At 48.6% G+C, this 15,875-nt stretch overlaps 1 protein-coding gene across 19 annotated transcripts in view; it reads left to right on the top strand.

Moving 5' to 3' along the window:
* The window catches only part of CAMK2G (calcium/calmodulin dependent protein kinase II gamma), a 60,618-nt gene that overhangs the window by 24,709 nt on the left and 20,034 nt on the right, over positions 1 to 15,875 (top strand). For 9 of the 19 annotated variants that reach the window (XM_066243419.1, XM_066243409.1, XM_066243413.1 and 6 more), the window contains 9 exons: positions 1,876 to 1,948; positions 2,100 to 2,202; positions 2,630 to 2,713; positions 3,155 to 3,249; positions 4,807 to 4,929; positions 9,096 to 9,179; positions 9,419 to 9,461; positions 12,016 to 12,078; positions 14,031 to 14,074. In XM_066243419.1, the coding sequence (XP_066099516.1) occupies positions 1,876 to 1,948; positions 2,100 to 2,202; positions 2,630 to 2,713; positions 3,155 to 3,249; positions 4,807 to 4,929; positions 9,096 to 9,179; positions 9,419 to 9,461; positions 12,016 to 12,078; positions 14,031 to 14,074 (712 nt within the window). The remainder of the gene's footprint in view (positions 1 to 1,875; positions 1,949 to 2,099; positions 2,203 to 2,629; positions 2,714 to 3,154; positions 3,250 to 4,806; positions 4,930 to 9,095; positions 9,180 to 9,418; positions 9,462 to 12,015; positions 12,079 to 14,030; positions 14,075 to 15,875) is intronic. The other 10 variants (XM_066243421.1, XM_066243414.1, XM_066243422.1 and 7 more) reach the window with 2 other exon arrangements.

The following is a 15,875-nucleotide window of genomic DNA, read 5'->3' as shown; positions in this document are numbered from 1 at the left end:
GCTGTCCTTACAACCTGGTTTTGATCATCCTGCCTGCAGCTTATCTGGCATTTGTGACAGCTCTAGCTGCCTCTGGAGAGTGGGGGAGTCAGCTTCCTCACAAATTTCTCAACTCTGAGAGGCCAGTGTTTGCTGATCAACTTCAGATGCTTCAGCCTCAGGAAAAATTCTCAAATGGGGAGATGAATTCCAGTGCCAACAGGGGAGGACCAGGCTGTGGGGCGGAAGGAGGTGGTGATGATAGCTCAGGGAGTCTGGCAAGGAGGAGGGAGAGCTGGGGGGGGGGGGGTGACTGTACCAGTGGGCTTGGCCTGGCTCTGCTGGGACACTTCGCACTTTTGCCATTTTTGGCCAGAAGGCTCTCCCTGCTAGCCTGGCTCTGTTCTAATTATACATTTCTGTGGAGACTTGCCTCTTCAGCTCCATCTTCCAGTCTCTTTGGCCTACTCTTGGGCTGTGTCTTGTAGGGAGTGCTGAGCCTCCAGGGCCCTCATAGCCCCTTTGGCTCTTGTTGAAGCCCCAATATCAGATTTTAGGAAGGAGTATTAAGTCCAGATCACCAGCCCAGCATCCCCAGACACTACACACCTGCCCTATATACCTGGGAGTGCCTGCCGGCCAGGGCTCCCTTCTCTAGGCCAGGGTTCTTCAACCTTGGCAGTACTGACACTTGAGGCCACATCATTTTTTGTCGTGAAGCCCACTCCTGTGCATTGTAGAGGTTTAGAAGCATGCCTGGCCTCTACCCTCTAGATGCCGGTAGCACCCAACCCCCCAGTTGTGACAACCAGAAATGTCTCCAGGCATTACCAGATATCCCTTGGAAGGCAAAGTTGTCCCCCAGTTTTTACCGCTGCTCTAGACGTCATCACTGCCAAGAATTTGACTGCAAGTGAGGGAGGATGGTTTTGAAGTTGGGTAGCCTAATTTGAGAATCGGCATGAATGTGACTCTGTCTTATTTTGCCTTTATCTATGCAAAATCATGATCAGAATTGCACCTTAGTTACTCTGTTGGGACCCCTCTTGAAAACATTGTTTCTTGCCTAGTCTGTTGTTGCGCAGTGGATAAAGCATCAGCCTGGAATTCTGAGATTGCCCAATTTCAAACCCTGGGCTTGCCTGGCCAAAGCCTGCATGGGAGTTGATGCTTCCTGTTCATCCCCCCTCGTATCTCTCTCTCTCTCTCTCTCTCTCTCTCTCTCTTTCTCTCCTCTCTAAAATGAATGAATAAAATCTTTTTTTTAATTCTTAAAAAAAAAAGTACATTGTTTCTTAAAAGTGTATATCTACTCATTTTATTTCCCCTACTGGGTGAAAATCCCCTCGGGCAGGCACTGGGCCCTGTTCTTCTTTATAGTTTGTGTGGCACCAAGCACAATGCCTGTAGACACTCAATAAATGTTTAAGTAAACATGAGTGTATCCACCCCAAGACAACTTAGGTTTAGCTGGACTCTCCTTCCTCAGTTGCCACCACAAGCCTCTTCTCCTAGAACAGAGTTACTATAGGGGAAAGAGAAGAAAGGGGGGCTGATGGTTTCCTCTTCTCAGCGGTCTGGGGTGTCTCCAGTATCTTGGAAACAAACTGGGTTGTGTTGGGCCTTTAGGGGTCATGGTAGAACCTGTTCTAGTTGCTCCTTTGCTGTTATCTAGTGGGAGACTCTGGACAAACCACTTAATCTTCCTGGGACTCAGTTTCTTCTTCTGTAAAATAGGTTGAACTACATGATGTCCAAAGTTTAATGTTCTAACTGTACTTTTCAGTGATTTTCTGTGAACCTGTGATCCAGTTACATGCTTTAGTCCACAACATGTGGTTGTGAATGAGGTGATTTAACCTTGCCCTGACATTTCTTTTTCTTCTGCTTTTGTAGCCACTGTATACATCAGATTCTGGAGAGTGTTAACCACATCCACCAGCATGACATTGTCCACCGGGACCTGAAGGTAATACTCAAGTTCCCCCTTGGCCTCCTGCTTGTGAAGTGTTGCCGCCACCTGGTGCCAGATGGTGGTACTGCGAGGGCCCACCCAAACTAAGCTCCCCTCTGGACCTGGGGATGGGTGCCTCACAAGGCTCTATCTTTGCCTTATACAGCCTGAGAACCTGCTACTGGCAAGTAAATGCAAGGGTGCTGCAGTCAAGCTGGCTGATTTTGGCCTAGCCATCGAAGTACAGGGAGAACAGCAGGCTTGGTTTGGTAAGAGTGACCCTGTCTTCCTGGAATGCAGCCCCTACCCTTCCTCCTCTTCCTGATGTGCCTTCCTCTTTCAGAACTAGAAGCCAGACCCTTAATGGCCCTGGCCTCCTCAGAGACTGGAGGAGAGGGAGGGTGCAGAGCTCCCCACTAGCCCTATGTGACTCAATACAGTGAGTCTAGCTGTTGTCAGCACTGCATTTGCTGCCCCAGGGAGGCCGGGGAGTTCCTGGTAGGCACATGGACTGGCCCTCTGATTTAGATTCCGGGCACTGCAAGAAGCTGCGCCTGTCATCTCTTGCTGCCCATGTGCTGAGAGTTTATATAGCAAAAGCATTAGAAGTGAGAAGGGACTTGGGGAGATTGCTAATGCAGATTTAAAGAGAGATGAAGTGGGTTCAGTGTGCCTCTGCCCTCTCTTCTGCTACAGGTTTTGCTGGCACCCCAGGTTACTTGTCCCCTGAGGTCTTGAGGAAAGATCCCTATGGAAAACCTGTGGATATCTGGGCCTGCGGTAAGCCCATTCCACACTCTCAGCTTTTCGGTGTTAAGGGCCCTTGACTTCGAGCGAGAAAGAGGCATCGCTGTTCTTTGCGGGTCCCACAGATGTCTGGTACATGTGAAATCACGATGTCTGCTCTAGTTAGTGCCCCTGGGACGGCTGTTCCCATCACACCCTCCTCCCCAAGTACTTTCTGTATTCTAGTACATCCTCCTTGAAGAGGGATTTGCTCACACCTCAGAGGGTGGGTTGTACCTAAAGGAATCCCTGAGGGGCTTGGTACATGGGGAGGGAAGCAGAGCAGGGAGGGCCAGCGGCACAGCGTTATGGGCTCTGTGCACGCCTGTCTCTGGTGTGGCCCTTGACCTTGGGTGGCTCTGAGCCCTGTGTGGCTTTGCTGATTCCTCAGCAAAGTAGGTGACTCACCCTAGTGACCTCTGTCCTGTCTTGTAGGAGTCATCCTGTATATTCTCCTGGTGGGATATCCTCCCTTCTGGGATGAGGATCAACACAAGCTATATCAGCAGATCAAGGCTGGAGCCTATGATGTAAGCACCGGTTTGTTTTTACCCCTTGGGCTCTGTCCAAGGGAGGGGGTGCGATACAAGGATGGTTGGGGACTTTGAGGACCCAGGAACAGACATACAGGTCTCAATTCTTGCCACCTACTGTTCCAGGGAGCAACTTTTAAGCATAGCTATTCTTGGTATCTGTAAAAATCAAGCAGCCCACTGAAACCCTTGGGCATGGAGGTGTGGTGTGCTGCTTAACATAGAGATGAGAAGTCTGGCAGCTCCCTCCACTGCAGTGGGGCTTTGGGTACATTGCTGAATCACTGCTTCCTCCTAGTAGATAGACAGGGCTGAACCAGATGTTGGAGTCCCCTTCTTGCTCTGATCTCAGGTTCTGTCATTCTAACCATGATTGCTCTCTCCTCCTTTCCTAGACTTTAAGGCAGTGGTTCTCAAAGTGTACACCAGGGCGCACTGGTGCACCCTAGAAGATTTTCAGGTGCGCCCTATGGTATTCCAGAGAAATATGTGCCTGTTGGGGACCAAAAAACCAACAGGGTTTTTGGAGTTTAGATTTTTGGGGGACAAAGGTGTGGGCAATTGGCTGTAAGCTGACAGTCTGCCCAACCCCCCACCTCACTTGCCTGATTAGGTTGCAAAAGGCTATTAAGCTGTGGTGCTGGATTGTTTACACTACCCCCCATGTTCCCCAGAAAGACTGGAGGCAAGTTTCTTCTATCCTTTGTTTGGTGTAAAGTTAAGATGATATGTATGGTGGGGTTTTGGATTGATGATTACACATAAGAAATTGTCTCTTGAAGCCTTTTGGATGTCTATAGAAGAAGAATATGTGGCAATATCTAAGAAAGCTTTGAACCTTTTATTGCAATTTTCAACATCCTATTTATGTGAATTAGGATTTTCTATCCTCAACACAACAGTAAAAAGAAGAATTCTTCAATATATTGATGAGGAAATCAGAGTTTGCCTTTCAAATATATGCCCAAACATTGAAGAAATCACTAGAACACATCAGGCTCATGTTTCTCATAAACACAAGAATGAAAAAACTTAACACATTCATACCGGGACCTTCTGAGTTTACTAAATCTTACTAAGAATGTATCTATATATATAAAAAGATAACTTTTTGTCATTTTTAAATTTTTTAACCCTTTTTATGAATTCTAAAAAGCATAACTCAAAAAATGTAACGTAAAAATGTTTTTTAATGTCAGAATAAATTTAATTTTGTATTTATTTCATTTAATTACCATAAAAGCACATTTGGACTTTATATATTTTTTCTTTAATATTTGACTTAATTATTATAACATATTTTTCAGAAATTTGTATATAGTGTGCCTACAATTATTTGTAGGATTTTGAATGCGCCCCGACTTCAGAAAGTTTGAGAACCACTGCTTTAAGGTGACAGGTGCTGGGATACCCTGGGCATCATCTCAGGCTCTGCAGGCAGCTTTAGGTTGTGTAGAGTATCCCACTGATGGGAACTGGGAAGATAGAGCCTACCTTTCAGGGTGTGAAGCTCACAAATTTTATATTCCTCCTCCCCCTGTTTCTGTTCCTTAGTTCCCATCACCAGAGTGGGACACGGTGACCCCTGAAGCCAAGAACTTGATCAACCAAATGCTAACCATAAACCCTGCAAAACGAATCACGGCTGACCAGGCTCTCAAGCACCCCTGGGTCTGTGTAAGTGTCTTCACCCAACGTGAAGTTGATCAGGAGTGTCATCCCTCTGTGCCCTGAGAGGGTGGGGGACTGGATAGGGCCCAGGGTCAGTAAGTGTCACCAGGAGGAATTCAGGGAGGCAGATGGAGCGAACTGGCCTCTACCTGTCCCTCTCTCACTCACTGGTCAGGTGTGATTTAGTTCTGATCTTGAATGAGGGCTCAGGTTGACTTGTGCAGAATAAGTAGTTGATGATGAGAAGCAGCTGGCACAACCCAAAGTGAATTGCCAAACTTAAGGTGCATATTCAGACTTCAACTATAATACAACTAGTGGAAGTGTAAACAATACTCAACAGAAAGAAAAAAGGCCTCAACAATGAAAAAGAGCACCCTGAAGTTCAATCATAAAGTTCACCATAGGAGAACCCTGGCTGTCAGTGTGGATTAATATACTCTATGTTTTCATATATAATTCTATCAAACTGGAATGTCTGTTTTCAAGCAAAGCAGAGGGTCTACTACAGTTAGGCTTTCTGACAACCATGATGCGTTTATTATTCCTGTGTTCACTGAATACCTCTTTGGTGTTGGTCACCATGTGGGTGCTGGAAATACAAAGATGAATGAGGCATGGTCCCTTTCCCCAAAGATCTCAGAGATTATCTAGGGAGACAGGCATTCAAACAGATAACCATTCTGCAATGTGACAAGTACATAAAAGAATCTAATGAGTGCTTTGGCACACCTACTGTCCCTGATAGGTGATGGTATTACTGAAGGCTGGGTGGAGGAGGTAGGTGACCTCTGTCCTGGTTCTTGGCGGGTGACTAGGAGTTCCTCAGGCTGATAACCTGCAGACAGGCTGATAACCTGGGTTAGCTTGGCCCAGGGTGAGAGGCCTGGGGAAATTGTAGCAAGTTTAAGGAATGTTAGTTGGGTTATAATATGACTATAGAAATACAAGAGAATGGATCCCTACGAGTTTCTGCCAAAGGAGTTAAGATTTGATTCTGAAAACATAGGGAACCATTTGTAACTAATAAAGATCACTTTGCAAGCTGTGTTGAAAAGAATTAAAATGGAAAGGGGCTGGGGGCACAGAACTCAGGAAGCTGTCCTAATTGTCTAAGCAAAACCAGGTGAGGTCTCAGCTAAGGGTAATGATGTAGTGGGTGGTGTAGCAAGAAGAGGACATTTTGAGATATTTTGGAGATAGAATCAAAAGAAGTTAGTAACCTTTTGGATTTGCGGAGTAGAGAGAGGAGGCTGTATGAAGACTGTTATGTTTTGACTTGATAACTGATGGAGGGTTGTGCCTTTCACTGACCCAGAAGACACCCAGAGGAAGAGCCGCTTTGTAAGAAAATGGGATGGTTTCGTATACATTGAGTATGGTTGGTGTCTGAGGACCTCCAGCTTGAGGCATTCAGTGGGTAGTTAGAAATACGGTCCTAGAGCTTAAAAAAGTTAAAAATTGGAAATGCAAGTTGTAGTCATTTCTGTATAGGTCAGGGGTCCCCAAACTACGGCCTGCGGGCCACATGCGGCCCCCTGAGACCATTTATCCGGCCCACCACACTTCCGGAAGGGGCACCTCTTTCATTGGTGGTCAGTGAGAGGAGTAAAGTACGGGGTCGCTCATGTATAGTACTACTTCAGGTGACGTGGGACGTATGCGTCACGGCTCCGGAAGCGCGTCCTATCACTTGTTAGGGCTAGCAGTGACAAATATGGATCTGGACATTGACCATCTCATTAGCCAAAAGCAGAACCATAGTTCCCATTGAAATACTGGTCAGTTTGTTGATTTAAATTTACTTGTTATTTATTTTAAATATTGTATTTGTTCCCGTTTTGTTTTTTTACTTTAAAATAAGATATGTGCAGTGTGCATAGGGATTTGTTCATAGTTTTTTTTTTATAGTCCCCAACGGTCTGAGGGACAGTAAACTGGCCCCCTGTGTAAAAAGTTTGGGGACCCCTGGTATAGGTAGTGTTGAGGCTGTAGAAAGAGAGGGTTACTTTGCTAATCAGATTTGTACTGTGAGCTTGAATAAGGGAAGAGATGGCCACGAAACACCAGCATTTCATGACAGAGCTAGAGGAGCCTGCCAAGGGGACTGAGAATGAGAACTTCCGTTGGAGGAGGAGCAGGAGCAGGAAAACCTAAGAAATGGGAAGTCTCTGTGAGGGAGCATCTGTAATAAGACGCTTCAGAGAGTCCATGATAAAGACAGAAAGGAATCCATTGGCTCTGACTAGTTAAAGGCCATTGTTTCCTTATTGTACCACTAGAGGCAGTGGAGTGAGAGAATGAAGAGGCCTGTTTTGGGGGAGGTGAAGAGCCCTGGGCTGAAGGGAGAAAGAAATGGTGCTACTTAAAGAAGATAGATGGGTTAGGGGAGTTTTTAAATTTTTGTTTAAAGAGAGTCTTAACTATAATGTATAGACTAGTGGTTTTCAATCGCTGGTCCGTGGACCAGTGCTGGTCCGCCAGAAATTTTGTGCCAGTCCATGAAAGAGTTAACCACCCTGATGTTGTATGAAGGTTAATCGAGTGGTATAGACTGCAGAGCAGAGTATAATCTGGAGTAAAGGGTTAAAACTGATTGAGGAAGCAAAGGTTTTGCTAGCTAAAAGAGAGAGGGGCTCCCAAGCCCAGGCTGAGGGGTCAGCACTGCACGTGAGGGATGATGCTGCTGAGACCCGTGATGAGGTTGCAGGTGGGTGCAGGTCAGCTGGGGGGTGGGGGGGGCTGAAGTTGAGCTTCTTTCTTGATGAGTTCTCCTTTCTGTTTGTGGAGAAGTGTACACTCTGGAGGAGGAGGCAAACTAAGAGAGAAGGTTGGGAGAGCCGCTTTGGGAACCAGGAAAGGGACTAGCTGTGAGATGAGGGGAAGGATTGCAGGGTGGCCCTATGGGGTGTGGGCACCAGGCTGCATGTGGTAAGATTTATTTGTCTAGCAGGCTGGTCAAGACAGCAACAGCAAAGGGAGGTGGTAAGCAACTTAAAATGCAGACTTAAGAATTGGGAAACAGGCCTGACCTGTGGTGGCACAGTGGATAAAGCGTCGACCTGGAATGCTGAGGTTGCCGGTTCAAAACCCTGGGCTTGCCTGGTCAAGGCACATATGGGAGTTGATGCTTCCTGCTCCTTCCCCCTTCTCTCTCTCTCTCTCTTCATTAAAATGAATAAATAAAAAAATTAAAAATATATATATTTAAAAAAAAAAGAATTGGGCCTGACCTGTGGTGGCGCAGTGGATAAAGCGTCGCCCTGGAAATGCTGAGGTCGCCGGTTCGAAACCCTGGGCTTGCCTGGTCAAGGCACATATGGGAGTTGATGCTTCCAGCTCCTCCCCCCTTCTTTCTGTCTCTCTCTCCTCTCTCTCCCTCTCCGTCTCTCTCTCTCCCCTCTAAAAATGAATAAATAAATAAATAATTTTAAAAAAAAGAATTGGGAAACATTATATTCTGGGGGTCATTTTGCGGGCTCCACCCTCCACTATCCAGTGTATCTCAGTGGCCTCCAAGGACATCACTGTACTGTACTGTGCAGTAGCTGATTCTTGTATTGCTGAGCCTAAGTCATCACGGAGATGTATATCATGCCCCATGGCCTCTGTTTAAGGAGGAAGGAAGTTAGCAGTGATACAGTGAAGGAAAGCCCCTTCTACAATGATAAAAAATATTTGATGCTTCAAGGTAAAGAGCCTTAGCTTCTCGGATCACAGCTTTCTTCAGGCCTTGGAAGGGATCTGTTAAGAGGAGTTCCCTGAAAGGAAGGAATGTTCTGTGGAGAGAGCAGGAACCCCGGCCTTTCCCATGGCTCGGAGTCTGAACTCAGGAGGTGCTCAGTAACAGTTGCTGAAGGAGTGTGTGCACAAGGGTCACAGCGTGCAGGGCACTGTCTCCGTTCCTCGCCTCTGTTTCCTGAAGTGGATGAGAGTACTCTCCTGGGCACCCTCCTCAGACAGCATGGTGTTTTCATGTTCAGATTCTTGTCCTTACATAACCTTGAGTTTTGGATAGTGTTTTTAATTTAAAAGCATTTTCATATCTATGACCTCATTTTATCTTTTGAGCAACTCTGGGGTGGCTAAGTGCTTGGCCATCCATGCTGGGACTATGGTGAGGGTCAGAGAATCTGGCTGGGGGCTCACAGGACTATCTTTCTGACTTCCAGCAACGGTCCACAGTGGCATCCATGATGCATCGTCAGGAGACTGTGGAGTGTTTGCGCAAGTTCAATGCCCGGAGAAAACTGAAGGTGAGTCTTGCCTTCCAGGCTGCCAGTGCCCTGAAATCATACCTGTTGACAGTGTACCCCCTGACCCATCACAGAAGGAAGCTTTCCTTCTGGCTGAGCTGAGCTATAAAAGTTGTACATAGTAGGAGTCCCGGAGACCTGGTGTCTTCAGGCTCTAGCCAATACCTGCCCTCTGCCTGAGACCAGGCGATGCTTTTTTCGGGTCCATTTGAATTCACAGGACACTCTTCTCTCCCTAGGGTGCCATCCTCACAACCATGCTTGTCTCCAGGAACTTTTCAGGTATGTTCTCCCAGCCGTGCACTTTAATTCTACTGAGGTGAGTGGGTCAGAACAGAGTGTTGCCGTACCCTGCGGTCCTAACGCTGGGTGTCTCAGGCAACACCTCGACCGTGACGATGAGGATCCTGCTGCTGCTTCTGGGTCCTAGAGCCTGGTATTCTGGGAGATTTACTTGGGTTCCACTTTATGAGCTCTGTTCCCTGGAATCTCCCAAGGAGTAGCCTGCCTAGCCTTCCATTTAGCTTTTCCCTGGGAATTCTTATTTAATTCTCTGAAGAACTCTCAGCAGTTTCAGGTGTGAGCCCATCTCTGGAGTGTTGGAAGATGGGCTAAGGAAAAGAAAGAGATGAAATGCAGTGAATCTCCTCAGTTACCACCAGTAATTTGCAGACTTGGATGATCTCGACTTCATTGTGTCCAAGTAGAGGTGACTAATAGAAATTGTTTCAGATGTTGAAACCTTTTACAGCAATTATGCTTAAAATATTCTCTGTGGTAGTCACTGTTACAGTGAAGAAATAAAGACTAGCGGGATGGAGTTGAAGAAACCTGCTTATGTTTGCATGAGGAATTGAGAAAGTTGGGACCAGTAACTTGTAAATTGCACTTGACATTTCTTTTTAAGTTGCAAGACATTCTACCTCCTCCCCACCTGGCCCCCACCTCCGTCACTGTTTGCTCTCAATGGGGAAGCACAGTGGCTTTTCTGTTAAAAAAAACAATTAATGTCAGGACTAACTGAAGATGGAAGTTCTCTTCTCTGCTTGCCTTTTTCCTCACCCTGACCTCCAGCCCCACTGTTTTGGTTCAAGACCCCCTTCTCTCGTTCTTATAACCAGACTTGCTCCCTTGCTTTCCTTCTACACTGCTCTGTAGAGGAGGTTGTATGGGAGGTTTGGGTAGCAGCCGCTCTGGACAGAGGCTGCTCCCTTGAGCTGGAGTCCCAGTGGCCTCGTCCGTGTTGGTTCCGGGTAACCTAAAGCCCTGGCTCTGAGGAAGCTGCCGGTGAGGGGACATGGGGCCTCATGAGCCCTAGCCCGAGTGAGAGCCTCAAGGACTTGGGACTGGAGAGTGAGCTGGGAAATGTCCCTCCTCAGGCCATCCCCTTGACCCTGGTTTGGGGCTTGTTGTTGTGCTGTGGACACCCACAAGGGGCAGTCTGTGGTTCTGGACTTACCTCTCACAGATGCAAGCAGGAGAGCACCGTTGGCTGCCTCCAGCAGGGATGGAGCAGAAGTCCCACATCGTGCTTTTTCTAATTACTTGCAGCTTCTACTTTCTCAGTTTAAGAACCTTTCTTTAGGATGCTCACAAGCATTCCTGTGCTGACCCTACCATGGTGATCTGTTCTCTTTCTTAGTGGAAGAAATGTGAAGACAGCTCCTGGGAGATAGTAGCATGTGCCCCATCCCATGGCCTCAGGCCTCTGCTCAGCCTCTCCCCACCCAGTTCAGGAATTCAGTGACCTGGTCAGGAAATCGGTCTCTGTAAGAACAAAGCACCTTCACTAGTCCCTAAAGAGCCTCCTGTCCTTGCTGCCCAGACCTCATCTGGCCTTTGTATTTACTTTGCCCTGGGTCAGAGGAGACAAAGAAAGGAAAAAAATACCGCAAGCTCTCCAGGATGACCTCTTCTGCCCTGACTCTGGGCCAGGTGAGGACAGAGCCTATCTCTAGAAGCTTCTGCAGAAAGAGGTGTGCACAAGTAGACTCAAAGGGGTTACCTGTGTGTTTCTTTAGTAGTGAGCTAGGCTCTTTTCTGAGTTGATCCCGGACAGGGGTGTAGTTCAGCCCAGAGCTGTAGCAGTTGGCTAATGGTGAAATCGGGGCTTCCTGAATGTGTTGCTTCAGCAGCCTTTGTTTTCCTTCTGGGGCCTTGTTTCTTGGGTACCTTTACCCTCGGAACACTGAAACACAGGCCGAGAAACACGGCCTCCCTGACTCCATGCCTAAAAGAGGGAAAGCGGCCTGTCTCTAAAGAAGGGGCTGTGGAGCGTCAGTGACCTTAGCTGCACATGGGCCGTGGGCCCTTCGTAGTTCTGAGTACCAGTCTCTCTACTGTTTGAAATGTGGCCAGAGGAAAGGGCTGCCTCTGTTCTGGGCTCTCTGAAAATGTCCTCATTTAAATCCCCGAGGGAGGAAGGCCAGAATGTGGGGCTCAGTTTCCTCACAGCCTTACGCTTACGCCAGGGCTGGACTACCTCCGAAAGGACACTGCCTTTCACCAAGTCAGGCTTTTCCCCAGACCGTCCTCTGAGGTGGTCGCAGGATAGGTGCTGAAGCCATTCCACGAAGTGGAGCCGGGGCCTTCCCCACGGCCCTTCTGAGCCCAGTCCTCTCAGGTCCCCAGACTGCTGCAGGGCTGGCTGCTCCTGCTCCTCAGCCTGCCCCCGGCACCTGCGCTCCCCCAGCTGGCTGGCTTGGCCACGCCGCCTGGGCCCTGCTGCGCGCGGGCGGGCGGCCAGCGGTTCCTGCGCCTCGCTGGGGCATGCTCGCTGCTGTCGCCCCCGTGCCTTTGCGGAGGCTCTGTGCACTGAGAGACTGTATCCCCTCAGTTGGCAGGCAGAGCTCCGCCCCCGCCTCGCCTGCCGCGAGCGCCGCCGGCCTGGCCGGGCAAGGTACGTGGCATGAGTCCTCCCCGACCGCCTGCCTCGCCTCCCTGCCACCCCACCAGGAGGGCCAGCATGCCAGGCCCACTCACCAGGGAGGCGAGTCCCATGCTTGCGGGCTGAGATGGGCATGCCGGATGGACCACCTAACTTGGCATCTGCGAGCGCCTTGGTGTTACAGAGCTCCCTAACCAGCCATGCATGCTGGGCGCTTGCCAACTCTCAGGAGGCAATAGCCTGGGGACATGGAGCTGGGCAGCAGGAGGCTTTCCTCCAGGTGGCCTGAGAGCCCGGCCTCCCTGGGAGGGCTGCGGCGAAAGGTGAGCCCAGCCACATTCCTGGGGCTCCAGGAGAAGGCTTCATCCGCACTGTTGGAAACCCCACAGAGGGAGCCACGCCCCTCAAAATGGTGAAGTCTGGCGTTTCAGGCCGTCAGTCTGAAAGGCTATCGAGTGCAGAAGCTGCCGAGACAGCGTCCCTGGGTTTGGATCCTAGCCCTGCCACACCCTGAGCAAGCCGTGTCAGCTCTCCCAGCCTTAGTGTTCTCATCTCTCCAGCGGGGCTAACAAATATGGTGATGACTAAGGTCATGTATGTGGAAGGCTCTCGACCCTGCCTGATGCTGAAATTCCACCCCAGACAAATAAAATCAGACTCGTAAGGGCATGGGATAGGCATAAGCATTCTTCAAACTACCCAAGTGATTCCAATGGGCAGTTGGAATTGAGACTCTCATATATGTAAAGCACTTAACACAGTAGGTGGTCAAACATAGTATAGTAAATACGTTAAAAACATAACTTTTGAATCGTTCCAGTATGACTAGAGGTAGAACCAAAGGCCATTTTGGGGGGTCAGAATTCTTATGATGGAAGGACCCCTATTCTTACCGTAGAGAAATGGACCTGGCTGTGTCTGGATGACCGCCTGAAGGCGAGAGCGGCAGCAGCAGCAGTGAAGCAGCTAACACTTCCTGAGTATCTGCTGCATGCCCAGCACTCTGCTTCGTGCTTTCCATGCATGATCCCATTGGATCCCCATCACTGTGCTGTGACCCAGGCCCTGTTTTATTCCATTTTGTAAATTAAAAATTTACAAAAGGAGGTTCAGAAAGGTTGAGTAACTCATTCTAGATCACACAGCTAGCAAGTGGTAGAACTAAGATGCAAACCCAGTGAAGTCCAGTGGATCAGACAGTTGGGCTGATTCCCATCTCCTCATGCCTCCCAGATTCTCCCATCCAATGTCTGCTACCAGCCTTCCTGCACAGAGCTCACACTGTACTGGCTAGAATCTGTTTAATACTTTGTTATTCTGCCCAGTCCTTCTGCTCAGTGGGTTCAGAGATAGACTCTGAGGAAAGGGTGGCAGACAGGACCCAGTAAACCTGGTAAGGAACTGCCCAGTCAAGGCTTCACCCCCTGGCAAAACCCTCCTGTAGGTGGTCCTGGTCTCTGTGTCTGTGTCTGTCTGTCCTCACGTCTGGTCTCCTTCGTGAACTGTGACACTCTCGTTTCTTGAGAACACTCAGGAGATGTCTTGCATCCTTCCAGCTTGGCCATCCTGAGAATCTCCATGGCGTGTAGGGACGGAGCCCTCACCTTTCACCCTGGCACTCTGCTTCCAGGCCTGGGTGGATGCTGTCGAAGGCAGAGTTTCCAATGCCCCAGGCAGCTCCAGTACTGAATGTGGTTTCTCCTCCTAAGCACAGTGTGCCCCTGTTTCTGCTGAGCCCTCTTCCCTGGCAGAGGAGATCCTGGGGTGCCACCCTGAGGGTCTGACGCTGCTTGAGATGTCCTTCGTGCTTTGGGGCCACCAGGCAGGGCTTTGTTTCCAGGGGTTTCAGGAGACCCCTGGCCCCTTCTTCAGACACAGCAGTCTCTTGTGGATCCATCTGCCAGATGTCAGGTTGAAGAAAGAGTACAATGCAAGGGACTTGATTTTCCTCTTTGTTTTCACAGCTGCCAAAAGCCTATTGAACAAGAAGTCGGATGGTGGTGTCAAGGTAGGTGTCTCCACCCTTCCAGCCCGAGACTGGCCTCTCTCCACTGCAGTCATGTGCGGGAATTCTTGCCACCTGTTCCGCCTTTCCCTGGGAACCTTCCTATCCTTGCTTTTCTGCTTTAAACTGGAAGCCTTTGTGCTCAGAACAGCAGGTTCCACTGGCCTGAGAGGGCAGAAGGGAGATGTGTTTCTCCTCACCCTACCTGATTGGAAAGACTCAGGGGAAGTGATCCAAATTATAGTTTACTAGAGTTGAATCCTGAGCTTGACCTCCGGACAGGCGCCTCATTCCCAGGGCTTGACTCTGGTGTTTTTAGTCATTTGGTTAATTTCTTTTTCTTTTTAAAGCACAAACCCTTTTTTATCAAATAAAAGCAAAGTTTGCCTGGTTGACTCGGTATGGGGCTTTGAACCTGAAGCCACTGTCCTTTTGGTCTTTCCTTATCTCCAAGCACTTCCAGAACCCAGCCCAGATACCACTAAGTGAAAGTATCTTAGACTGTCTCGAGGCATAGGCCCCTCAGAAACAGGTGAGGAACATGGTGCATCACAGCTTGTTCCCACTGGGGAAGGGAGCTTTTCCTGTGGGGTCAGGGAAAGAGGAGGGAATAGGGGCCTGCAGGGACCAGCAGGAAACCCTAGTGTGAGTAGTACCTTGGCCAAGGTAGAGGAGAGGTGGCTGGGGGCCCTCACAGGGCCTAAGGTATTCTGTAGATGCTTTGGGGACAGAAAGGGTCCTGGGCTAGGGCATTGGTTAGGAGTTCATGTTATATTGAAGCCTACCAACTTACTCCATGGAGAATTTCAAACTGTGAAATTATCCAAACCTTTAAATTCCAACAAAGTTTATATTAGGCCTTTCCCCAGGATCTTATGTCCCCTCTGAGATACACACGCGTGCCCCATTTCCTTCTCCCCACCCCTTCCTCTTCTGTCATTCTCTGCGTGCCTGCTTCTGTGTGCTTCTGCCCCAAGGAGGGGAGCTTGGGCTCCTCATACACCTGCTCCCATGGAACTGAGGTTGACCAGCAGCACTCCCTTCTGCACCCCCTGTTACAGGGACGTGAGCTAGATGGCTGGAGATAAGATAGGAAAGGTGGCAGGGTTTGTTGAAGAGAGGTTTTGCATATTTCTGTTTGGGGAAGAAGCTAGACTCAGTCAACCTTTACAAAGCATTTAGTGAGCACCTACCTAGCCTAGTGTCACACTCAGTTCCAGGCCCACAAGAGGTCTAGGAGTGATGCTTTAGCAAGAGGTGGTGTTTTCACCTAGCTTTAGGAAGTTGTGAGGTTAATGAAAATGGACATACCTGGAATCTGCTGAGCACTAAATGGTATGTGGTACCAGATCCTACGTGAGATGGTTCAGTTCAAGAAGCTTCTGGGGAAAAGCTTGTTAGAGAAAGCTTAAGGGTGTGGGAAGATTGGAACCAAGTCAGTAATTGGCTGTAGGAGAACAGAGTAGGGGAACACACCTTCTGTTTTTTTACTCTGTACACATGTTTTCTTTACTATATTGTGAGAACAACAAAAAATATGTTTATGGTACTGTTATCCATACTAATGTTTTCTGCTCAGCTGGAACCATGGGGTTTGTGGTAGAGGGATGTCAAAACTACAGCTGGATTGGTCTGGGCTGGCAGAGGAGTTGGAAGTTTATATGTTAGACCACAGAAAATGAACACTCAAGGCCACTGAGCAGAGAAGCTATGGTAAGAGTGATGTTTTTGAAAATTTTGGCTAAGAGTGTAAGGATGAATAGAAGAGTAGAAACTAGACATGGAGGTATCAATTAGGATTTGT

The sequence above is a fragment of the Saccopteryx bilineata genome, chromosome 9 (assembly GCF_036850765.1).
Source record: "Saccopteryx bilineata isolate mSacBil1 chromosome 9, mSacBil1_pri_phased_curated, whole genome shotgun sequence".
Lineage (NCBI taxonomy): Eukaryota > Metazoa > Chordata > Mammalia > Chiroptera > Emballonuridae > Saccopteryx > Saccopteryx bilineata.
Note: the sequence above shows the minus strand (reverse complement) of the source record. Positions and strands in the feature narration are given on the sequence as shown.